The sequence below is a fragment of the Anastrepha ludens genome, chromosome 3 (assembly GCF_028408465.1).
Source record: "Anastrepha ludens isolate Willacy chromosome 3, idAnaLude1.1, whole genome shotgun sequence".
NCBI classification, from domain to species: Eukaryota; Metazoa; Arthropoda; class Insecta; order Diptera; family Tephritidae; genus Anastrepha; species Anastrepha ludens.
In genome coordinates, this window is record NC_071499.1 from 75,091,112 (window position 1) to 75,117,867 (window position 26,756).

General features: G+C 36.5%; 1 protein-coding gene across 2 annotated transcripts in view; it reads left to right on the top strand.

Annotated features, from left to right (window-relative positions):
- LOC128858222 (phospholipid-transporting ATPase IF) overlaps window positions 1-26,756 on the top strand; it is an 87,014-nt gene that overhangs the window by 4,725 nt on the left and 55,533 nt on the right. Inside the window, exon 1 of one of the 2 annotated variants that reach the window (XM_054094301.1) lies at window positions 14,184-14,541. The exons of the other annotated variant lie outside the window; for it this stretch is intronic. Coding sequence (XP_053950276.1) covers window positions 14,506-14,541 — 36 coding nt within the window. The 5' untranslated portion in view covers window positions 14,184-14,505. Of the gene's footprint in view, window positions 1-14,183; window positions 14,542-26,756 lie in introns of those variants that run through there. 2 annotated transcript variants of the gene reach the window in all.

Consider the following 26,756-nt stretch of genomic DNA (forward strand, 5'->3'; position numbering starts at 1 on the left):
AATACTAAAGGGAACACATTTTGATTTATGCCAGAAGGTTATTTTGTTTTTTCTTTTCAATTATGCCCGTTAATTCAGATAAAGCATAAAAATGAAGAGTCGAGCAAACGAGCTTCAAAGGTTTCGGCAAGCACCGTAACTACCCCACGCTCGGCTGCTTTATATGTTATATTTACGAAAACATTGATAATTAGATTAAGTGTATATTCTTAAATATAGTAGGCATGGATTGAAGTGATAAATTGTTAAAATATTTTACTTCCTAAAGAACGAAGGAAGTAGTTATTTGAAAAATTGTCCTGTGTTTATATATTTTACACTGAAAATTTATTTGCTTTTTGTGCTTTCATGAGTAAATTTGAAACATATAACAAAACAGCGCTAAATTCAAAATATGGCATTAACGCACTTAAGGCAACCATGCCAAAGAACGTATAGAAGAAAGAGGAAGCCGGATTGTCCAGTTCTTCTAACAAATCTATCAAAAAAAACAAATTATTTAGAAAATTAAAAATAATGCTTCAGCCTTATTGTTTCTCAAGTTGTGAAAAGTTATCAGTATTATTTACGTCTTTAACACGCGTTAGTGTCAAAGCAGAATAAGTAAATAAAAAATAGTTCTCTATTTATTTTTCAATGTAGTTTTTTGTCATAAATATACAGTTGTCTTTTATTTAAAATTTTTATTGTTTTAATTTTTTGTTTTTTATTGAATCAAATTGACATATCTTTACCAGTTACAGATTAGTGTTAAACCAATTTTACTAATGATTTGCTTTGACTTTCCTTTGTGTTTTGATACCGCCATGCATAACAACTTGACTCTTTTGTAGTTCCAACACCAAAAAAGCTAACTGCGGTGTTTGCTTATATTGTATCAAGAACCATTCTCTTCTCTGTCGTAGTTTTTCCTCCGCTAGTAGCTCCACTCTTTTGGGGCAGAAATCACTCGCGCGTATGTCCCTAACTACAACCTGTCTAATCTAACAAAAAATAATTGGAACCAGCTTAGAATACCTGCAACCTTTTGTCTTCATACACACTTACCTTGCCCATACTAAGCAGCGCTACCCAAGTTACGTATACGACATGTCAGCTATACTCTTCTATTGCTCCTACATTTGTAGTTATAGGCACACTTATTCACGGTCATATACCAGTTTTTTATGATTACTACTTCGGGAATCATGATTACTTGAGTACTTCGAATATTTGCACATATAGAGAAAATGCTAGCTTTGAAAGTATGTGTGAAGCCCTCTACTACATGGCGTAGACAATAGTATTTTGACTTCATTAAAAAATGTTTGAGCCCAAAATCTTGTCGATGAATGGGGTAGCGATAAGTATGCTATGCTGTAGGCGAAAAAATCTCTTGTCAGGCCGGCGTTGCGTTACCAGTTTTATGGTGTATGCTGGTTGACTCCTTCTTGGGTGCTTTAAATCGGTTTGATGGCTGCTGTTACGCCAGATTTGCGCCAAATTCATCATTTAAGGTAGAATCTCATAGAGCTTTTATTGCACTTAACTCTGTTTACTTTTGGTGTGCAGAAAAGAGGGTATCTGTTAGTAATCTAAAAACTTCTGAGATTTTCTCAATATTAAATATTTTTTTAGAAAAATTCTAACGTAAATTTCAACAAATCTATGAAATGTAACGATTAAAACCAAATAGCTTCTGTTTTACAACTCCAGCTGTTCTTCTGTAAGCAACTTAATTTATAATTTATGGAAATATGAAAATGACTTAGTCTGAAGGGCATCCATTTACAAGTCGTCTCCCTCATGTCAGAAACATGAATGTATAAAAATGAAAATGTTGGGAAAAAGTTTATTGCTCTATAAAAATTAGAAGGTTTGATTTCTGCTCCGAGTATAAAGAAATATGTGTCGTTTCCTGGTGTCTGTGGTATTATGGGTTTTTATACCATAGAACATCCAAAGGTTAATGAAGTTAGCCCATTAAATCAAAATTTACAAATTTACACATTCAAGCTCTGACATAAAGTGGTGCAATATTTTTATGAAATATTTTAAATATTTTATTAGTTAATTTGCACTAGATCGCCAAGGATGAAATATGATACCATACGATATGATAATATATTTATTTAAACAGGTTAGGAATATGTATTTTTATTAAAGCATGCACCTTTATTATCTACACACTTTTGTCATTTCGGCGACTGATTACTTAGGTCAGTAATATAAAATACTGGTGAATAAATCCGCCAGAAATTCACTCGTTTCACAAAATTTTTGGAACTAAATTGTACTTCGAATATAAAGTTGCCCAAATCTAGTACAAGTATGGTGCTTGAAACTATAGACCTATACCTAAACCCCCCACTGACTCAAAGTTTATGAAAAAGGTGGTTACAAATAAAATGTACTTCTAGTGACTCATTAGCATCAACATGCCTTTGTCGGTTGCCAGCTGACTGAATTCTCCAATTTTGCATTTCATCATTTAAAACTGGTCATCAAGTAGACGTTCTTTACGTTTCTAAAGCTTTGGAAACTGCATAGCATATGGTTGTTGAGTTATGAAAAGTTAGGTTTCCATTCAAATTTCTGCTTTTTTGTTAAGTTCCTATCACTCTAACCGGACCTTATAAGTCCAAATTGGTAATATAAAATCACACTCTGTCATTGCCATCTCTGTTGCCATCTCCTCTATGCAGATGATTTTAATATATTCAGCAGAATTAAATGTTCCACACTACTTTCGCTAAAGCTCTAAAGCCGATTGTCTAATTATTATACCATTTCTAATGCTCGTCTTTCTACTGTAAATGAATTTTCAGATCTAGTTGTTATTTTTGACTCAGGATCCTTCTGTGTTAATCACATTGGTTTCATTAGGAGGTCAAAGTTGAAGTACGCCTCAGTTGTTTGGAATCCAATTTGTACTGTTTATTCTCAAAGGATGGAAAGAGCTCAACGCACCTTTGTCCGATTTCTGCAATATCTTCATTTTAACGATCCATGGGTTCCGTCATATGTTCAAAATTCAAAATCAGTTTTCCTAAGGTCTATAATATACTCACTGATGTTTTTCTATGACATTCTATCACATTACGATTTCAATATTTCTTTGTGGGGAATATGAAGAAGTCACCCTCAGAAAAATTAAGAACGAAAGACTTAACTTTAGAACGGGTTTTATTGGTTTATAATACATCGATATATTAAACTTTCTCAATCAATAAAACAGAGCTTTCATTGCAGAAAAAATTTGCTTATTCATCAAAGTTTAAGGAGACAGCAGGTATTCCTCCTTGCTGAATTAGAACAAAATTCAACTTAAAGGTTGACTGCAACTGCGTTCTACCGCAATCCATTAGTATTTCCAATAAGTTAAGACAGCGACTTCTCCCTTTCTATTCCTTTTGAGCATGATTTTCAAAATAACTAGAACCTTAAAATATTTTTTTATTGACGATTCGTTGCTTTCTTTTTTCTTAATTTGATTTTAATGCCATTTCGTTTTCCCATGGCCTTCTCATTAATCAAACTTCTTCTTTTTGATTGGCGCGATAACGGCTTACGCAATTTTGTCCGAGTTTAACAAAGCGCACGAGTCATTTCTTTCTCGTGCTAACCGAGGCCAGTTGGAAACACTAAATGGAGCCAAGTCCTTCTCCACCTGATCCTTCCAACGCAGAGCACGCTACCTCGGCTACCACCAGCTGATACCGCATCGAATACTTTCAGAGCCGGAGCGTTTGTATCCATTCGGACGACATGACCCAGCCAACGTAGCCGCTGGATCTTTATTCCCTGCACTATGTCTATGTCGTCGTAAAGCTCATACAACTCATCGTTCCATCGCCTGCGATATTCGCCGTTGCCAACGGGCAAAAGTCCAAAATCTTCTGCAGAATCTTGCTCTCAAACACTCAAAGGGACACCTCATCGGATGTTGTCATCGTCCAAGCTTCTGCGCCATATATTAGAAAGGGCATGTTGAGAGCCTCATACTCGTAGAGTGTAAGTTTTGTTCGTCGAGAGAGGTCTTTACTTCCAAATATTATTGTTGACCGGAGTAGTTTAAATATTTAAAGTGGCGTCCAAAATAACAGTAATGGGACGCAAGGTTTTTGACTATTTCATTTAAATTTTTCTTTCACATAGTTCATATGACATCAAAACGATATAACTCAAAGTTTTAAACTCTGTGCAAAATTCAGCAAGTGTTGATCAAAATTTTAATTTTTTAAGGAAAACCTGTTTATCCATTTACTTCCATATAATGAGTGCTTGAAATTTTTTCTATTGGGTCGGGGAATAAGTTTTACAATGATTTGCTTGCTGTTTGGCAAAGGCTAAGTATTCATTCGATAGAACTATTTCTGCTCTACAAAATTATATTAATTGCAATTTAGAGTTATTTCATTTTTTATTTTTAAGTTTTGAGACTTAGAAATGGAGTACCCAGGAGGCAAATATCAATATTTTCGACACCTGCTCCTCTTTGCTTTTCATCTTGACCTCGATGAAGCTACCGAAACAACCCGGAACATTTGCGACGTGTATGGAGAAAGTATCATAGGCGAGTCTATAGCACAGAAATGGTTTGCAAAGTTAAAAAATTTCGACTTTGAGGTCGATGACACGTCCCGCCGCGGAAGGCCTTCTGAATTCGAATTCTTTATCCAAAAAGATTATGATATGTGTTTGGTGGGACTGGAAAATGCTCGAAAAGAATGCCACGGTCAACAATGAGCTCTACATTGCCCAGCTACATCTCGTGAATGAGGCTATTCGACTGAAAAGACCTGATCGGTCAGATCAAACTACACTCCTTCACAACAACGCCAGGCCCCATGTTGCACAAGTCATCAAAGCCGCACCCCAAGAGCTCGAATGGGAGATCCATCTGCACCTGCTATATTCTCGGACTTTGCACCAACCGATTACCATATTTTTTCTCACAGTCAAATCACATGAAGGGCCTTACCTTCGATAACAAAGAGGTTCTTAAAACTGGTTCAACAACTGTTTTGATACCAGACTAGGCGATTTTTGGCGGAACGGCATCAACAAATTGGTCGAGAGATGGCAAGAGGTTGTAAACAGCAACGGATGCTTTCCATTTCAATTCAACCGGGCTATTCGGGTCATTTTCTTCGATTTCGATAAATATGTTGCTCTCTGGTCAAAATAATGAGACACGTATTTTTTTCTTCGCCCCAAAAAAAATTTTTTTTCAAGAGTTATCGGCAATTTTGTTTTTCGGCTCAAACTCGATTTTTTTTAATTAATATATATAAGAAACATTTTTTTTTTAAATGCCCATAACTTAGTCAAAAATGAATCGATTTTAATAATTCTGGGTTCAAAATGATCGTAATTACTTACACGAGCGACTTCATGTAGAAACAATTGCAAAAAAGTAGTCGAAAATTTTTTATTTAGCAAAAAAGAAAAAAAATTTAAATTTTTTCGAAATTCAATATTTCAAAAAGCGTATGTTTTTGTTTTTTATAACTTTTTCCAAATCAAGAGGACACCTCAAACTTCAATTAAGCTAAATGCCCAGTAGCTAAAATGATTTGAGTAATGAATTTTTGAGTAGAAAACCTGTTTCGCACTTTTTGTTTTTTCCAAAATAAAAAATTTTCAACTACTTTTTTGCAACTGTTTCTACACGAAATCGCTTGTGTAAGTAATGACGATCATTTTAAACCCAAAATTATTAAAATCGGTTTATTTTGGACTAAGTTATGAGCTTTAAAAAAAAAAAAATTTCTTATATTATTAAAAAAAATCGATTTCGAGCCGAAAAACAAAATTGCCAATAAAGTTGGAAAAAAAATTTTTTCGGGCGAACAAAAAAATACGTGCCTCATTATTTTGACCAGAGAGCAACATATTTAAGTTACATCGAAATCGAAGAAAATGACCCGAATAGCCCGGTTGAATTGAAATGGAAAGCATCAACGGCGAATATATAATTGATTAACTTATTGATATAGATAATTATTGATTTTTGCTTAAACAAAAGCCTTCGGTAATAACGCTAAAAACTTATTTATTCCCCAACCTAATATATCGACAGAAAACATCAACAACGACAACATCAACAGAAAAAATTTTCAGAATTCAGTGAGAATTTTTAGTCTTTTTAAATTTGGCTACAAAACCGCATATTCAGAAGTTTAAAAGTTTAAAGTTTGGATGAAAATTTATTAAATTTTTTTTTTAATTTTTTACAAAGTTTGGAGTATTGAGTTGGACCATTTTTGTGGTAGTATGAATAAGTTTTTTTTTATGAATAAGTTTTATAAAAAAAAAAAAAAAAAAAATATTATTATTTATTAGAGCAATATGAAATATTACACTAATTAATAGAGAATAAAACAGAAATAAATAGGGGAAACCTGAGTCCCGCTTCTATTATCTTGATCACCACTGTATGTTAGAAGGGCAAAACGTACTAAATAAAAATTTGCATTCAGGTGCCAATCTCTAACAAGAACCGCATATAAAAAGTATATGGCATTCTCAATGGCACAACACAAACACTCTTAAAATTATTTATGATTTACAACTCAGATAAGACCTTCCATTTCGTTTTCCACAATATGTAGACATTACATATGTATGTTTTATCATGCCTCAGCAAACATATAATAGAATATTGACAACATTTCGGGTAGAATTTATTAAAGAAAATAGTACGAGTATTTCTATCACAGTTAGGAATTTCACAATGAATGCATATGTATGGGTTTATTTGTAATTTTGTACATATTTACTTAAATGAAATGCTAAAATTTGTTGGTTTTTTTGCTATAAATATTGTTTTTTTCTTAAAACGTGAGATAATATATTACACACACACACAAAGTAGTCAGAAAAATTTGGCTACTTGCAGACTGAAAAGTTTTTCCAAATTAGGTGTATATTTTTATCTTAAATACAGATACAGGAAGAAGTTCTATATTTACTTATTCAAAATTAATATTTGTTTTTACTCTTATTCCAAAGGGACGAGTATGACATACTCAGTTACATTTTAATAATCCATTATTAAATTATAATAGGAAATTCCAAGAGCTCTTGGAATGCATGCACCCGTGTTTCAAGTGGAGGTGTATGCTGTTCAAAAAGCGATGAACTTTGTTGTGGAAAACAGATGGAGAAGCTGATCTATATGTTTCCGCAGCGACAGCCAAGCTGCGCTCATGGCCTTAGACAACCCCCAACCACATCAAGGGTAGTCGAGTCCTGTAGATCAAGGCTGAACTATGTCGGTAGACATAATAGCCTGATGCTAACATGGGTCCCGGGACACGTCGGTATCCTGGGTAACGAGACTCTGACTCCTTAGCTAGGATGGGCTCTAAGGACAACTTCTTTGGCCCGGAGCCCGTTCCGCCACTCCCTTTTGCAGCCATCAAAGCCACGGTTAGCAAATGGATTACTGCAACCCACAAGTGAGCTTGGCAGGCTGAGAGAGGCGTCAGATGGACTAAACTGATGTTACCTGTCATGTCCGGCCGACTGTCGCAAATCCTACTTCCATTAAGCAGAGGGGACTGCAGGCAGCTGGTTGCACTGATGACGGGCCACTTTCTGTGGGCCAAGCACATGGAAAAGGAAGGCATCGCAGACAGTGTACTCTGACCAGCTTGTGAAGAGGAGGATGAGACGGCGGACCATTTCTTGTGCGCCTGCCTCGCCTTCGCCCGAATCAGGCTTGCGGTCTTTGGCACTGATGTGTTAAGCGTGGCTCCTTAGCCTTGGCTCATTGGCACAACAAGATCTACGCAGATTTCTTCGGAGGTCGAGTAGATTTAATGCAAATTAAAAGGGAATCTCAGTGAGTACAATTAACTTTATTGTCTCAGAGTGCTGTAGTTGCTGGTTGTCCCGACAAAAAAACAGATAGGAAATACTATTACTGTAACGAACGTGATGGGTACGCAAATGTGAAGCATAAATGGGCCAAGTTCAAAATTTTGACCGTTTTTTTGCTTTATTTCGACATTGAATTTAATGTTTAGGATTTAGATGAAATATTTATGTGTCGTCCCGCAATTGAAGTAGTCATCGGCCTTAATGGTAAAAAACTTGAACAGCTCATTTCCGTAAGTCTTTCTTAAGGCTAGGTTTTAACCATCACATCGATAAAAATCACCAAAAATTGCCAATATTTGAAAATATTATAATTGTACTATCACAGGTATGGACTATAAAGCGGCGCGCAATCGATTCTCTCATCCAAGCTCTTGGAACCTCTGGCGTGTCGTTAAAGATGTGCGCGGCTTGGTGTTGCCTTGATGTATTAAAACATCTTTTCTCTTCACCAATTCTGAAAAGTTAAGAAATATTAATAGTAAAATGCAAACTAAGTGTTTCGCTAAAAGAGATCAGTTCATAGTGGATAATAGTAATTCTCTTCCAAACCCACAAAACAGTCAAGATATTCTAGGTCGTTGATCTTGGTGTTCGTATATGTTCTTGGCCTCGTATTTGATCCACTTTTTATTTTCATTTACCCTCCACTTCAAAAAATGGGTCAGCTTCTTTACGTTTCAGCACAGAGTCGCAGTGGTAAATTGGGTCCAAAAGGCCCTTTTTTGTAAATTCGAGCTTTTTTTTTTTAAACTAATCTAATGCAAACGATTCAAAATGGATTGGTGGATTATTTTTAATTCCTGGGCAATAGAATAAGATCTCACATGTTGATCTGCTTGCACAATTTCCATGATTTTTTGAGATAAACGTCGATAAGCAATCCAGTGCGTCCTCATCGAATTTGATGAGTATGTATTAGTATGATACTAGACCGAAAATTTTGGAATCGTCGCTTTGCTGCTGCATTCGATAGTGCATTGAGCCCATAGACATCACTGCTCTAACTTTTCCATTTAGTCGCAGTGGTACCGAAAAATCTAGCGAAGTGTCTCTTGCTTTACTGCCAATTTGGAATGCTGTAAAACACTCAAAATGAAACTCTTAGGGAACTTTTTTGGAGCATAGTGTCAGCTTTAAGGTGTCGCATAGTAAGGCCCGATGCGACGTGTATATCATGAAATATGGCTCACTAGAAACATCTAGCGTAGAATGATTAGACATTTTTACTTCACCAAATAATTTAGGCTGCAATGCAAGTCATTATATTTGGAAATATAAATATCATAATATATTTAATCCAAATGAATTTTATCGCAACCTCCTTAAGTATGCAGTTCAGATTAGCTACTATGTACAAGTACATGGTTCAATTTATAGTCTAATAAATATTTTTAAGACTGCTAATATTAATTCTTAACAATATTTTTGATTGTGGCTTTTATGCTCAAAAATAAACTGTGATGGGTGTGACTGGTCTGTCTGGTAAGGGGAAGATGGGAAATTTTTATTTTCCACAACTCTTAAGAGTTCTTTCTATAATTGCTCGCTTGTCTCACTTTTGGATTTGACTTTCTTTTTCGGAACAACGCAGTGTCCCTGACGAGACTCACCACGCATTTTAAGTCGGAATGTGTCACCTGACTTAGGCCAGTTTTCCGCAATGGTCTAAGAAATTTGGCTCATAGACCGACTGCCACTTCCACCTAGGTCGGCCAGAAAAGGTGAGACGAGATAACGCAGTCTGCACAGTGCAGAACAATCACATGCAAGGTGAGGAGTAGTTTGTCCCTCTTCATAATTCTTACTTCTACTGGGAAGTCATTGGATATACGCAATTTGCTTTTCCAAACATTTTTCTATAAGTTCGTAACCTGTAAGCAGTAAAGAGAGATTATACCAATTGAGATAAAGCCGATCATATTTCCAAGGAGTTGTATTTGATTCCATCTTTCTTTAGATTGTCTTTGAAACGCTGTTTGCAACGACATTTTTTTACGGAAAAAGTCTGCTTATCCTTGTCCGTATAACGTCAGACCGAAGTAACGTCACGCCTATTCCTTTCCCCATCATGTATTGAAAATATGGAAAAATCCGCGAAAATTTGGAGGTGTATATGAATGAGTTCAATTAGCTAATTGCAGTCTGGCTATAGGTTAGGTTGACCTGGCTGGCTGAAAGCCATCACATAGACCTATTGATCCTGAGTGGTGTCAGATGCAGCTTTACCCTTACGTTTCCTTGTAAGCTCTGAAGCTCTAACCCCGAGAGTCATTTCAACCTTTCATATTGTATAGCTCATAAACATTTCATTCGGGGTCTAGCTAATGCAGGGCAAGACCATAGAAGGTGCTCTAGAGTTTCCCTCTCAGTATACCTACGATAGTTCTGCTTTCCTTTCTAGACAGGGTTAGTACGAATCTGATTCTTATCTGTAATTTGTGTACACATGATTTTCACGGTTTTGCAAGTCTGGCTATAACTAGACAGAAAATAACTCTGCCGAGAAGTTTACTGACGTGCTGCTCTACAATTTTCAGAATCACTTTACGAAAATCTGCCATTTTCTATTGTTCTATCTAAATTTAGCCATATTGACTGCCTTACTTTCAGGATCCGAGATCTGAGTGCAACGATCTGCACTGCCTGGAAGTCAGTTACCCACTTTTAGTGTTGAAGTTTAGTTGAAGTAGTTTTCGATGTCTTTTCATGCCCTTTTCAAACAATAGGAAGCAGAGCTCCAGTCTGGCTTTCTACAAGGTTTTCTAGGAGGTTTAAATTGACTATAAATCATTGTTTGGCGTGATTTTGTGTGTCCACTCATGCAGATCGTGGTAAATATTCATGGCGAGTAAGTTGAAAATCTCACCAAACTGTTTCCAAGGTAATTCAGCGATTGAGCTTAGCCGTGAATTTAAGAATTTCAGTGAAAAAATTGGTCGAGAGCCTGGTAAAGGTCGTGAAACTATTCGACAAATTCTAAAAGAAGACCTTACCAATAAGTCTTACAAAAGCGTAATTACGAGTACTTACGGACGAGAACACAAAACCACGGCTACGACAATGTCGATAAGTCTTACGACGTGCCGCAAATGATCGTTGGGGGAAAAATATTACCACTAGTGAGAAACTTTTTACTCTTTTATCATTGAAATTATTGGATCTGGTTGGCAGAAGATAATCGTTCATCGTCATCACCATCAAATATGGTATTGTTTTGGGTTGAAATTTGATCAACTGGCAAAATTTGATTTGGTTTAATGAAATAAATCAAGCCGCTTGTACGTTGTTAGATAAATACTTGTTTCTTTGAGAGGCTCATGTATGTTTTCATGTATGCAATATGACATCGTTCAAATTTCCGCCGATCTTTCGCAAGGTAGCACGGATAAGGGGAGTCTAGTGTTCAATGACTTTACTGCATCGATCCGGCTAAGGTCCAGCCGACGGCTTCCGAAGATAGAAATGCGCTAATTTTAGTTAATATAATAATTTAATTATTCGGAAAATTCTTTTGGAAGAAAACAAAGGTTATTTTCATACCCTATTCAGGTTTTCATACTCATTTATCCCAAAGATGTTTGAAAGATTGATCGGTTATCACATTCGAGAGTAATCTGAAACTAAATTATCACCAGCTTAGCACGCTTACCTGAAGCGGAAGTCCACCGAAACAGCCTTATATGACTTGGTCGAGGCTGTGGGAAAATCGCTGGAGAGCAAACAATTCATTTTATAGATATAGATTGTGCACTTAATAATGTTAGAGCGAAATTAATTGTCACTACGTTAGATAGACTAGAGGTGGAAAGATCTATCTGTCTCTGGATATCGTAGAGAAGCTAATGTGGTAGCAGGAGGGCCTAAATTTACTAGATTTGTGCACAGGGGGGACGCCAAAAGATGGTGTCCTTTCGCCTCTCCTTTGGCTAGTTGCTATTGACGAAGTTTTGACTAAGTTAAATAAGGGTGGTGTTAAAGTAGTCACATACGCCGATGATTTGGTCCGAATGGTATCGGGACCGTTTGTCTCAGTCAAGCCTGAGGTCTTGCAAAAATTATTGGCTGTACTCAGTCGCTTGACTGCCAGTTGTGGCCTCAGAGTCAAATCTGATAAAACGGAGCTGATGCTATGTACCAGAAAAATTTTCGCAAGGGTTATAATATAACTAAACTGGGGAGGCTGCTAAGGACTTCATGTATTGGCATCACCGGAGCACGTAGAACTTGCCACAGTGCTGCACTTAATGAAATTTCGTATTTTCTTCCCATCGACTTTCACGTTATTTCCATCGCTGCTTAAAGTGCAATCAGGTTAAAAGAGATTGACCACTGGAGACAATATCTTAAGGGACATGGTAGCATTTTTAGGAAGCTAACACCACATTTCTATAAACTTCGCACATATTTCTCTATCCGCAACTGGAATTTGAGGGTCGTGCCAAAGCAATCTTTGCAACTAGGCAGGATTAGAACGAGGGGCAAATTTGTGCTGATGCTGACACCTCTGTTTTCACTTACGGTTCCAAGATGGATTCGGAAGTTGGAGCAGGGTATTTTTTCTAAATCAGCCAATTTCTCTATTTCCTTTAAGCTGCCGAGCTGTATTATCAGCATTTGCGATGCAGCAGTCATGCAAAATGCTTCGAGAACGCGGAGGCGACGGAGTTATTAACATTTTTTTCCTATAGTCAAGCTGCAATCAAGCCACTGGCGACACTAAGGTGCAGATCCAAACTGGTCAAATACTGTAAGGAAGAGATCAAATCTCTTGAGGGTGTTGTTGTGGTGCAGGTAACATTTATCTCATCTGAGTTCCAGGCCATAAGAACATAGAGAGAAATGAAGTTGCTGATAAGCTTGCCAGTAAGGGGTCGACTGGATTATTTTCAGAGGTCTACTACCCAGACATCGGTATCCCCTTGACTGTTGTTAAAGGGGAATTGCACAATTTATTTCTTAGAAAAGCGCAGAACAGATCGAGCTCCATTTCTTCGGGTTCAATTTCGAGAAGCCTTTAGTCCTAGTACAGATATAGAACACAGATAGTTCTGGGGACTCCTCGCCATATAATTTCCAAACTCGTAGGTGTGTTTACCGGCCACTGGACGATCAGCACATACGCAGGAAAATTAGGCTAACCATTTGATCCCCATTGTAGAAGTTGTCGGGACTTTTCAGAGAAGGAGACTCTTGAGCACTTTCTCTGTAAATGGCCGGCAGTTAGTGGTTAGTAGCTAGAGGATTAAGGTCACTGGATGCTCCTTTCTTCGACAGCCTCGGGAAATGCTCCAACCTAAATCCCATCAACTTTCTCAATTACATCAGTTGGTGGTCTCAAAATGGTATCAAAACGCCGCTTTAGTGCTACTTGGGGAGTACCAGACTGGTACTTCAACTATTTCACCTACCTACCTACCTTTATTGTTATGTAAGCTTGTATCAAAAAAAAAAAAAACTAAAAGATCCAGCCGAATATGAGCAATGTCCTGAGTTATATTTTCTTTGAGGGAATTGGTTGACTGCACGCGATCTAAGTGGCCAATTCACGTCACCTTCGCGAGAGTTAACCGTACCTCCAAATTGTTCATAATAAAGTTGTATCATTTACTCGTGCTGCGCAATCATGTTATTTACCATGGTGAGTCGGCAAAAACGGCTGAATAATAAAAAACTAAAATTAGCAGATACTGCCAATATAATATGGCCGCCAGAGATCGTCAACATCGACTCGTTCCTATTAGGCAGCTTACGGATTTTACAAAACCTTGTATAAAACACAACCTACCATAAGCATTGAAAAAAGCAATCACCTCTTCGCTATGCACTGAGCCACCTTTATCAATTAAAGCGCAAAAAACATTATTTTATGAAATTTTGAAAAAATAATAACAAGTATTTATACGAAATTCTTGAAAACTATTACATGTTTTCGGCTACGCAAAGCAAGAATCGCAAAGTATCTTTTTGCTTAGAATTTTCTTGTCTTATCTCACTGATAACCAACTTTTTAATGGTTAGTTGATATGGTGGGAGGCTCGCTGATTGCGGTTCATCGGCGGGTGCGCCAAACGACGTAAATGTATTGTCATTTCGCTCAACTCCGTTTAGTAAGCCAATGTACCTGTGAACGGTATTTCGCGTTACGGTGGGTAGACAAAATGTTACACCTCTAAATTGAATTTGCCGGTCAAAAGTACAAAAGTTTGTAAAAATGCGAATGTATGTACAGTTTGAAGTGAATGAATTCTTTTTACTCCTTTTGTGGTTTCGCTAGCGGTTTGTTTTTATCACAGATAAGAAAATTATATGTGTATGACAGCAATAATTTGTATGTACCTATGTATGATATTTACCAAAAGTGACTAAACAGTGTTTGTATGTAATAGGTACATATGTGTTTGTTGCGCTTTTTCTAAGTATATTTTGTCGGTAAGATAAGAATAAAGTGTTCTGTATCGACTGGTATGCCGGTGGATTAGTCGATTTTATTAAATCGAAAAAATCGAGGAAAAATAAACCAACCTTTTAAACATAACCAAATTAGAGGTTCTTGAAAATACTCGTACGTACTGTGTATAGAAAAGTTTGCGCGAATTTCGATCTTAGTTTCCTGTTGAAAGTAACTGAGCGGCAAATATGGGTACATGGTTGGATGCGTGTCTCGGCCGGAGGGTAAGTTATGCTTATGAGAATTATTAAATGGAGATAATAATAAATATAATAAGAAATAACAACAACGGTTTGTGTACCTTGATTCTTGTCTACAAGTGGAAAAAATCTATGTATACAGTTACATATAAATATGAAATCAGCGAAAGGCAAATGCTTTTTAAGAGAAGTTGTATATACTGCGGCTACTCCAACTGTCAACTATTATTTAAATACAATTTATATATATAACTATATGTATATATATGGGAGGTTGAATTAGTTGTAAAGGTGACACACAGATGGCGCTATTTATCACTTTATCGCGTTGGCAATACTGAATATATATTCATGACAAAGCCTCATCCCTAGGCTTTGTTTATCAGTATCTATCATTTCGCTGAAGTATAAGCAACGCAGTGTTTTCGTGCTCCGAGTATGTCAACTTTCGTGCCATCGAAACGCAATTTGCGGGAAGCTTTGCTTTTCTGCTTCAATTTGAAAAAAAATACAGCCCAAGCCCGTGAATTGGTGCAGGAGGCCTACCCAGACCATACTCCGTCGATTTCAACATGTCGCGGAATTGGGGGAATTGGTAAACGAGGACTCGTGCCAAACCCAAGAAGAGCTTGCTGAATCATTGGGCGCTGATAAATCAACCGTTTGCAAGCGTCTAAAAGCGATGGGAATGATCCAAAAGCAAGGACATTGGGTCCCGTACGAGTTGAAGCTGCGCGACGTCGAACGGCGTCTTTTTACGTGCGAATTGCTGATCGAGCGACAAAATCGAAAGGGTTTTTTGCATCGGGTGGTGACTGGCGACGAAAAATGGATCCACTACGATAACCCAAAACGCAAAAAATCATGGGGTTTGTCCGGCCACGCATCAACGTCGACGGCCAAGCAGAATATTCACGGCAAGAAAATCATGCTCTGCATTTGGTGGGATCAGGTCGGCGTCGTATATTTTGAGCTGCTCCAACCGGGCGAAACAATTACGGGGGATCGTTACCGACTGCAATTGATGCGTTTAAGCCGGGCATTGAAAGAAAAACGGCCGGAAACGGTAAAAAGGCACGACAAGGTTATTTTGCAACATGACAACGCTCGGCCGCATGTTGCTCAACCTGTCAAAAAATACCTTGGAACGCTTGGCTGGGAAGTGTTACCCCACCCGCCGTATAGTCCAGACATAGCTCCCTCCGATTATCATTTGTTCCGGCATATGAGTCTCGATTTGGCGGACCAGCGGTTCTCCTCGTACGAGGCTACCAAAATATGGGTTGAGTCATGGATAGCCAAGCAGCGGCCAGAATTTTGGGGAAACGGCATCCGGAAATTGCCCGAAAGATGGGCGAAAGTTGTAGCTAGCGATGGCCAATACTTCGAATAAAATGTTTTGTACCGTTTTTTCACAATAAAGCCCCAAATCTTCAAAAAAAAACCTTTAAAACTAATTCAACCTCCAATATATAAATTATATTAAATATTATGTATATAATAATTATATAATTTATATATTATATACAATATATATATAATTATATATATAATATTTAAAAAAAAATACCAGTCTAACGGTTAGACGCGATAGAAGTGAAACCTTCCGTAAAACAAACTGAGAGAGAATGAGGCGAAAGCAGCAGTAGGAGCGGGATAATTATAGGTTCATTATACAATAATATTGCTATAAAGTTCATATTTTATTTTCTTCATTTTATTGTTATTCATCCTCAATGCTTTCAATTTCAACAAATGATGCGAGTGGATGATGATAGCTAAAATATGATACAAATGCTTTGGTTTCGATGTTGTCAACATATCTTTGAAATACCGCGTCAATTGTGGTTTTTGATCGTGTTGTCGATTCAGTGCGACTGTAACACATTTTTAAATTGAATGTTGTATTGAGAAAGTCAATTAAAGGAACCGCTGTGTCCAATGCAAAATTTACGTTAAAATCGCCACTTAAAATCGTTGGAACTTTATCGTAATCTTTTCGAAGTATCCGCGATACTTCTGGTGTATACTTTATTAAATTTTCGTGAATAAATTCCGTGGTGCTATTTATTGATTGATTCGGTGAAATATAAATTGCCACAATTAGAACTGTTTTTCCATTGCTCAATCTGGTTTCGCATGCACATATTTCTCCCATTTTAGAGAGCTGAACAGACAGTGATTCTAGTTGCTGTGCATTCAGATCTATCTGTGGAGTTACAATACGAGCACCGTCATTTTGATTGTGGCATATTGCAACACCGCCTGCTCTCGTTTGTGGTCTTATAAATTGAACTACAATATCAAAATTGGGAATGTCGAAAATGTTTTCATTATCCAACCAAGTCTCGGAAAGAATTAGAAAATTTTACGATGTTGCTACTTTGTCTAACTGCAGATCGTGTACATGAGCGAGCAAACTTTGGCAATTAAATGTAAATAATGACAACCCTTCCCTAGCTGTTATAAAATCACTTAATAACGTTCCAATTGTTTCAAGTCGATTGAGAAGTAGCCTTTGAAATTCAGCATGCAACTCACAGCGGTTGCTATTATGAGCGTCGTAACGCGTATATTACACAGACGTACTAACATACACACAAACATTCGTAGGACGCTTGGTCTAAGCAAGTACAGTACAATCGTGATAGTCCGACATTTCTTAATCCGACACGTTCGGTAATCCGACAGCCTCATAACGTCTATGGATGCAATTGGCATTATTTTATTTTGATCAGTCGTAGCAGAGCAGCAGAGGGGGATTGTGTTTTGTTTCCCGGTCACAACGTATTTGTCATTAAATTTGAACGACGCCAGTTCTCTCGCGATTTCTGACGGTGTTGATGTGATTTTTTTCTGTCTTTTCGTGCCATTAAATGGAACCTTCGGTAGTCCGGAATATTTGATAATCCGACAACGAGTCGGTCCCATATGTGTCGGACTATCACGATTGGACTGTATTAGGTAGTGTAGTATAGGTATACATAATGCCTTCTCGCTCACCATGGCTCCGTAATACGCAGGCGCGAACACATACGTACTAGCATACACACAAACATACATACGTATAACGCTTGAACTAAACACCAAAGCAAGTAATAGGCAGTGTAGTATATATACTACAATACTCACTATACTATCGTGGCTCAGCAGTACGCAGCCACACACATATACGTATATCAACATATAACGCTTCGTAGTGTCGCTTTTTCGTTTCATTGAGTTTCAAATCACTCCCAACGATTCTAAAGAAGTTTTCACTTCAAAAATGCGTATGCCTGCACTCATTTTCGAATTTTTATGTTTTTTTGTTGCTGAAATTAAGTATTAAGGGTGCTTGTGCACTTACACGAATTTAAGATTGATTGGTGCTACATGTATGTACATTAGGGCGTCTCATAAAAACAGTTGCGTTTTTTTCAATGGAATTATAAAATCTATAATATACTAAAACTTCTGTCAAAAATCGTAGTTTTCGTACCTAAAATTATTATTTTACATTTTTTTTCCAAAATCACCTGAAATGAAGAGGAATTCATACTTAAGGGGACAGATACGTGTAAACGGCCATATTTTCTCTGATTTTCATTAAAATTATTTAAAATGAAGAAGTCAATATATTTTTTGGTTTATTAATGTCTTAATTTCTATAGGAATTAAACAAAAATGAAAGAAAATCGCGGAATAAAATGCTTAAAAAAAGAATTTTGGAGCGAATTTTCCTACTATTTTTGCTTCGAAAAAATTATTTTTCGAAAAACTTTCGAAAACTTAAATTCACATAGAATTCATAAGATCATAAAAAAAAAAAATCGGTCAATAACTTTTCGAGTTTTCGTGTACGCCAATTCGAAAAATATAGTTTTGAGAAAAACGCGTCTAAAGTCGGCAACGTAACTATACTTCTCCCAGCGCTCGAACGCAAAGAATAGAGTCGTCACGGTTGACGATCTATAATATAAGAAATACTTAAATTTACGTTCTAAAAATTGTTTGACATATTCTTAAAGGATTATATTAACATTTTATGAAAAAAAAAATTTTTTTTCGAAACTTTACAGGTATCTGTCCCCTTAAGAGATAAGCATAAAAATGTTTACAAATTTTATCAACGGAAACAAAATAATGAGGTTTTTGGAAGTAATCTCAAATCGGCACAATTCACTCTTGACTTAATATTTCTTCGAAATATTTTGGCGGAAGTATTAAAATATAATACATTTTCCAACTCCGATGGAAAAAGCAGTGCCGACTTTTTTTGCATAGAGAGGGGTGCACCCTAATATGCATACAGACTTAAATACAGTGGCAGACCTAAAATTGTTAACTGGTAGTCTAGACGCGTTTGAAGAGTCATAAAAAAATATTAAGCGAATTCTTGGTTCCACGTTCTTTTTCTGAGTATATCCAGTAAATAGAAGTCTCACAGCTGTACGCGGAATGCGAATTAAATCGATTAACCCTAATTTTTGTAACTATTTTAACGATAAAAAAAGGTGAAAGAGTGCAAAGCTGTAATAATTGACGGAAAATGATAAGATTATAATTCCTACACTTACGATCGAAATGTTTTATAGGGTTTGATTGAAAAGTAATGAGCCTTCCCGCGCGGAGCGTCTGCCAAGCGATCAACCGAATCGGCTGGTGGGGGAAAATGATCGTTGGACCTTCCCCTTCCACTAGAAACCGGTCCCAGTTCGCTGGCAACAGCGGTGCAGTCAACATCGCTCCGCGCGTGAAAGCTGTTTTAAAAGTGTGTTAGGATTTTGCAGTGGTGAAAATGCAAGGTCAAAACCATGCTGATCATCTTTTTCGACTCTCGAGGCATCGTCCACCAGGAGTTTGTACCTCTAGGAAGCACTGTAAACGCGGCATTTTACAAAGAAGTGCTCTTTCGGCTGAAAAACCGCGTAGCCCGGGTTCGGCCCGACCTCGTCAACAATTGGACCCTTTATCATGACAATGCGCCGGCGCACACCGCCTTCCTCTGCACCTCTGCATTGGCCAAGATGGGGGCTCCGGTGCTTCCTCACCCTCCCTACAGCCCAGACCTGTCCCCTCCGGACTTCTTCTTGTTGTTCCCGCGCCTGAAAAGAAAGCTGAAGGGGAAGCGTTTCGACTCCATCGAGGCGATCCAAAAAACTGTGACAGCCGAATTGAACGCGATTCCGGCGATGAGTTTAAAAAATGTTTCCTGCAGTGGAAGGACCGCAACCAGCGGTGTATTGAACCTCAAGGATCCTATTTTGAAGAATATTGGTTGCATAAGCCAAAAGGTTTGATAAAACTGCTTAAAAAAAATAAGGCTCATTACTTAGGTTTTTTGAAGTCCTAAAAATACCGGGATTATTTGTCTATAGTCCCGGGATTTTCGGGATTTGTAGTTTATTATGAAGTTTCATTTGCTTGCAATGAGCCTTTAAAGTCATCTTCTACAGTCAGTTTTATGTTTTGTAAACTTTTCTAACTGCTATAAACAAATAAATAAAAAAAATCTTTTCTAAAGCGAAAAAGCAACACTGACTTTAACTTCTTCTTCTTTTCTTTTCCTACTAAAAAAACAATGCATGCATATGAATGCCTCTGTTGTAAAAAGTTGCACAGACTTATTTGATTTCCTTAATTTAATTTACATGAATATCAAAGCTAACTATTTCCCCTTATTCCGTTTAAGGGGGGAGCCTGCTTTAGAGGCTTCAAAAAATCGATTTTTTCGTGGATTTTTTTGGGAGGGAAAGAAATATTCGATTGAAACGAAACTTTCAGGTTTACTGTTATATATTTCAGCAGTCTTCTCAAACTTTTTCATTAAAATATATGTCATATTATGCCTGGTACAAGCATTTTGCCGAGGCGCCTTGAGTGTGCATATGTCGTGCGGCAGGAAAGATGCAGGTCGCAATTTTCATCAGAAACCAAAAACCCAAAAAAAAAAAAATTATTTGAGTATAGTATAGCTTCTAATATAGTTAAACCAAGAAAATTAAACAAAAAGTGAGAAATTCAACAATTTTTCGCTAATTAAAAAAAAAATTTATTTTTTTGGAAAAACAAATTCACTTCAGATTGTTCAAAAAGTGGGTTAGGTTTTTTAGGTTCAACTAGAAGAGAACTTAATTCCGAGTACAATCAATGTTATCTGATTTCGATAGGACGTTTAACTTTTTCCCTATCTTTCCCGCCAATTAGGAAAAATCGTAAAAATAAAAAACCAAGAAAACGCATTTCGAGCGATCCGGCCGCTGTATACCTGCTCGACGCTTGCTCACAATTTCTTCTGTAACGCCGAAAATATTTTGAATTTGTTTCTGAAATTTTGAGGACACATTCTTGGATAGTTTGGGAAGACATTTATGCAAAAAAAAAATCGATTTTTTGAAGCCTCTAAAGCAGGCTTCCCCCCTTAAATTGTGTGAATTAAAAAAAATATGAACTTCTGCCAATCAAGAAATATATTTGTTTACTTCTGAAGCCTTTTTGCATCGATCTTTTTTCGACTAAGTCTTCGATTAGTTACTTAATTAGACGCTATTTTTAGCTATTAGTTTTTGTTTTGCTACTAATGAAATAATTTTTAGTTCAAATAAAGTAATATTTAAATAAAATAATATTTAAAAAACCCATTTATTTATTGTTTATTATATGGCAGGAGGCTTCCCAAACAATATTGATGGAAATTTTTCCGTTAAGTTGTTGCTAAATAATGAATATATACGTCCCGGGACTAATCCCGAAATCCCTTAATTGTAATAAAGTGATCTCGAAAATTTAGCAATCGTAAAAATCCAAAAAAAAATATATATATAATAACTTCCCTATTGTACGTACATTTCCATAGGCTCACTATGTACATGTGACTAGTAAAGTCGTGTAGCTACATATGCATATACATATTTATAGGGATTTATATGGACATATGGCATGTTTACCTATATACTTATGTATACCTGTATATACCAAAAAACATGGTTCTCGCTATCTATGACTCATGTTTGCATGAAATTTTGCTGTCCTCAGTGTACAAGTAATACCAAACCAATTACTTATCAGTATTTGCAATTCCAAGTATTCGAGAGCTTATCGATGTTCACAAAAGTTATAAAAAGGTAACAAATTTTTGTTTACATATATTCGCTGTGTTGTTGTGTGTGAACACCTTAGCTACCTTCAGTTTATCGCCACTGGTGCTTTTCAAACATCGTTTATTTGATATGTTTAGAATCTAGCTTAATATCGGCCACCAATACATATAATATGTCCAATTGGATGGCACACGCTACAAATGCAATTTCGCTTCTTCATATCTATTCAAGAAATAAATTTAAATTTAAAATTGGGCTGACAACTAAGTAATTGCAGATTTTTTTAGAAAATCAAAGACAATTTTTTATGGCACTAAATAACTTTATTCTGTAATGTATTGTATATTTTGACCAATGACCTTTTGTCATCTTTCAGGCAGCATCATAATGCCACGTTTATAAAACTTCTGGTTTTTATTAGCAAAAAACTGAACCAGCTACGATTTGACATCATCATCACTATTGAGATTTTTACCATTCAAGGAGTTTTGTAAAGATCGAAACAAAAAGTAATCAGATGGTGCAAGATCAGGACTATGTGGTGGATGTGGCAAAACATTCCAACCAATCTCCAATAATTTTTGCCGAATAGCCAAAAATGTGTGTGGCCTTGCATTGTCATGATGGAATCCAATACTTTTTCCATTTGCCAATTCGGGCCGCTTTTCTTCAACTGCATTGTTTAATTTCGTTTGTTGTTCGATGTAGCCATAAAAATTGATCGTTCGGTTGGGTGGTAAGAGTTCAAAGTAGGCAATTCCTTTGTAATCCCACCAAACTGATAACAAAACCTTCTTTTGATGAATATCAGCTTTTGATGTTGCTTGAGTTGGTTCACCTGGCCTGCTCCATGATCTTTTCTGCTTGAATTGCTGTAAACAACCCATTTTCCATGGCCAGTTATCAGTCCTTTTAAAAATGGATCACTTTCATTACGTTTCTTTAGCAAATCGCAGCTGGTAAAGCGTTGCGTTAAATGCATTTCTTTCAGTTCGTGAGGAACCCACGTATCGAGTTTTTAAACAGAGCCAAGTTGTTTTAAGTGATTTTCAATGCATGTATGTGATACATGAAGCTTCTCTGTAATCTCGCGTGTTGTACTGTGACGATCGGAATCGATTATTGTTTTGATTAGGGCATCATCAACTTCAACTGGACGATCAGAGCGTTTTTCATCTTTGAGTGAAAAATCACCAGAACAAAATTTGGCAAAACATTTTTGACACTGCCGTTATTTTAAGGCTTCACCACTATAAACAGCACATAACTTTTTATGAACTTGGTATGCAGTTTTATCTTTGCGAAAATAAAAAAAGCAAAATATGACGAAAATGTTCCTTTTAATTTTCCATTTTTCAACGAACGCCAAACGAAAACTACGCAACTGATCAAAAAAATTTGTTTAATGATTGACAACTGAATTACCAGCTATTAAATAACAAAATGTGTTTTACATTTGTACTACGTCTGCCAACCCTAGAATTCAACTAAAGGCATCTATGAGTGAAGTCCGCAATTACTTAGTTGCCCAGCAATACAATGAATAAAATTTTCACAGTGTACAGCTATGGATTTAACTGATGCGTATTCTTCCTCGAAGCAGAGAAGTAGTAAGTATAACAAGCACTTATACTTATAAATGTTCTCATCTGCGATGCCATTATATGTCTCATGACTAGTGGGGCATGTTCTTAATTTTAGAAATATTTTCTTTTTTTTATCAGCCACTAGTTTTTCCTTAATATAATCCAGATCAGTATACAAATTTTAGGCATCAGAGAGAAATTTATTAAGGTACTTGACCACCTTATAAGTTTCAAAAAATTAATTTTTTTTTTTTACATTTTTTCAATCCTTATACTTTTAAAAATCATCACCTGAAACTGTTTTTTTAAATTCGAATTCTAACAAAGTGAAATCAGTGAAAATGTGCAGGCGCATCCTGCACTCATTACTTGCTGACTCAGCTGAAAGAAAATAGCAAGTTTTAACTTTAAACGCGTTTTTCCAGAAATTACTTTTTTTCGAATGGCGGACACTTTATCTCCGAAACTGCTTAGCCGATTTTAATGATTTTGGTCTTGTTTTATTTGTTAAGATGTTTTGTATGCCAATTTACCACATTTTGCAAAAAAAAAGTTAATAAAGTATTGCTTTTTAAGCATAACATTGTGAAAAACAGGGGTGTTTTCTTAACTTTTTTTCAAACATCCGCCATTTTTTTATTATTTTTTTTTTTGTCAGTTTGTGGTAAATTCTCACGCAAGGAACCTTCCTTTTGAAAATTTTGTTTCTCTCTTTTGTTTTAGAATTACCATTTCTAAGATTAACTGTCCGCCGCAAGACATGATTTTCTTCAGGCCTCGACTTTGGCGCCTCCTGGATATATGTTAAAAAAAGAAATTTTAATAAATCAATTTTTTTTTGTATTATATAAGCTCTAAATAAAAATTAAAAAAAAAAATTTATTTTAATATATTATACAGAACATGAAAAAAAAATTATTGAATATGTTGTACTTTTTAGCTTTCCAAGGTGGTCAAGTACCTTAATACGATTTTCCCATTTTTCCGTAATTTAACTCATTTTGAATAAAACTTTATACTTAGTTCTGCTATAAGTTCTGTTCCAAGTTAAGTCCGTTATAGATAAGAAATTATAATACTTGTTTTTAGTAAAGTTAGTTTCATTTATGAGAATATTAAAAAAAAAATTACGCAAGTCTTCAAACAATTAGGCCATTCTGCTACACGCACGGTTTCCATGGATATTGACGTCGCTGATCGAACGAAAGATTGTTTCAGACTCTCCAAACTTCTGTGAGGTTTTCAACAGGTCATGTTCTCCAATACTGACCATGAACTTTAGTCCAATGGATTCAGATCTGATCTTCCAGACGGCCAATGTTCTGTGGCTATGAACCCAGGAATATTGTTTTTTAACCATTGCCCAAACCACCTTGCAAAAACAACCGCCTTATGGGCTGGAGAAGAATCTTGCTGGAAGATCCAATGCTCTCCATTGAAAAGAGTACTGCTCATCTGCTTCACTACGCCTTTTAAGATATCCTCCTGGTACACTTTTGTCCCAATCTTAACCCCTTTGTCGCAGAAATGAAGCGACAAGACACTCCCCACCAAACTATTAGGGAGGCTGGATAGTGCCCACGCTGAACGCTTGGAAAACATTTTCTGCGTCTTTAGAAGTTTTAGCATGAACTTTGTCGCTTTGCTTATTAAAAACTTTTTCATCAGTGAAAATGTTCTCATCTGTGAAAAGAATATTTTCATGTCCGTTGGCCGCGTGCCACCGAAGAAACTGCTTGCATCTGTCGAGTCTAATTTTTATCAAGCGCGTTGCCAAAAGATGACCAGTTCAGCAACGGAAGGCTTTTATGTGGAGATCATCTGTGATTGGTCTTAAGATGGATCATTCATTTCCCTAGACATGATTTTCTGCTTTCTAAGGGCATTTCTGCGAATTATTTCTCGAACGGCTTTTATGGCTGTACTGGCTGGAGACACACGAGGACGACCACTTCTTTTTCTCTCTGTCACGTCAGACGTTTGGGGAAAACGATTGATCGTGCGGTAAATAAATATCCTCGAAATATTAAGTTTCCTCAACAATTCGTAAATCTCATTTGCTCTTTTACCACGCTTATGTAATGCAATCGCTGAAATGCGCTTTCCCTTAGCTCGCCATTCCATAGTTAATAAGCCAAATTTGCCACGAAACTGAGTATCATTTATGAGTGGACAATGCATATGAAAAAAACAAAAATAATTGAACTTTTTTCTGCGATTTTATTCTCGCCGCATGCATTGTAAGTATCTGCAGTACAATAATACTTCATCCATGTAGAGCTATTCTGAATACGATGGTTATAAGGTGTACCACGAATGTCATCTGGGTTCCTGGGACATTCCTGGAAATCACATTGTGATACAGCTGGCTAGGAAAGAAAATGATCTGAAAATGATCCTTCATCAATCTCGATCGACCTACCATTAGTACAGTAGTTGGTACCATCACCGGTCACTACATTTGGAAAATTACGGGGGGAGACGTTGAATTATTGTTTTTATATGAAGCTCGGAAAAATGCTTACACGATTAGTAATTTTCGATACTCACTGAGAACTGTGCCATGTTGCACTTGTGATTCCACAAAAAAAAAAAAAAAAACGTTGCAAATTTAAACTGTTATATCACGAAAAATCGCACTAGACAAAATGCTTTCTAAGATTGACTACTAGCAATATTAACAATAATTTGGTAAAGCTTGAAAAAAATCGGTGACATGAATTTTTAAACTTGGTATAGCTTCTGAATTTTGCTCCATATACTTCTTATTTACCATCTTCAAAACCTTCAAAAATGGAGTTTAGTGAAATTATGCTCGGTTTTTGTAGATTTTTCTTTTCTTTAATTATATTCGTTTACAATTAACTGTCTATATTTCAAAGCGCTAATGACAAATCAAACTAGACTATGCCATCCGCCTGAACCGATTCCATTGAATCTATATTAATTTCTTGGTCGAAGTAGAATTGCCCGAAGTGCCGTTATCTGATTTGTTTCTAAATAGGGCTAAGAAATGTGCTACGTTTTCCAAATTGTTTAAGTTACAAAGAGAGCTGTTTAAATTATTGTGTGACCTCTGAGGTAAATAAGATCGAATCTAGTCTTCAAAATCCAAGGGATTTAGTGGAAACATTTCCAATATTTTTAACCTCAAAAAATCAAATAAATAGCAGCAGCATTTCCTGCACATGCATGGGGATGCCTGAGGATGTGCACTTAGTGGAATACGCAGACGACATCGCAGCTGTAATAATCGCTCGAAACACTGACGAAGCCAAAAGGAAGGTAAATCAGGTGATTATCCGAATTCAGACATGGCTAGAGGACCATGGATTAAAGCTGGCCACATAGAATACAGAGCAAATCCTTCTACCCAACATACGTATCCCATTAGAAGTAGATATTCAAGTACTCGATGCCACTTTGTCGACAAAAAAAGTAGTCAAATACCTAGGAGTGCAATTAGACACAAGGCTAACTTACTGGGCGCACATAAGTAAGCGGCATGTTAAGTAAGCTCATGGCAAACTTTGGAGACTCAACGCAGAACAAGCGAACACTTTTAATGGAC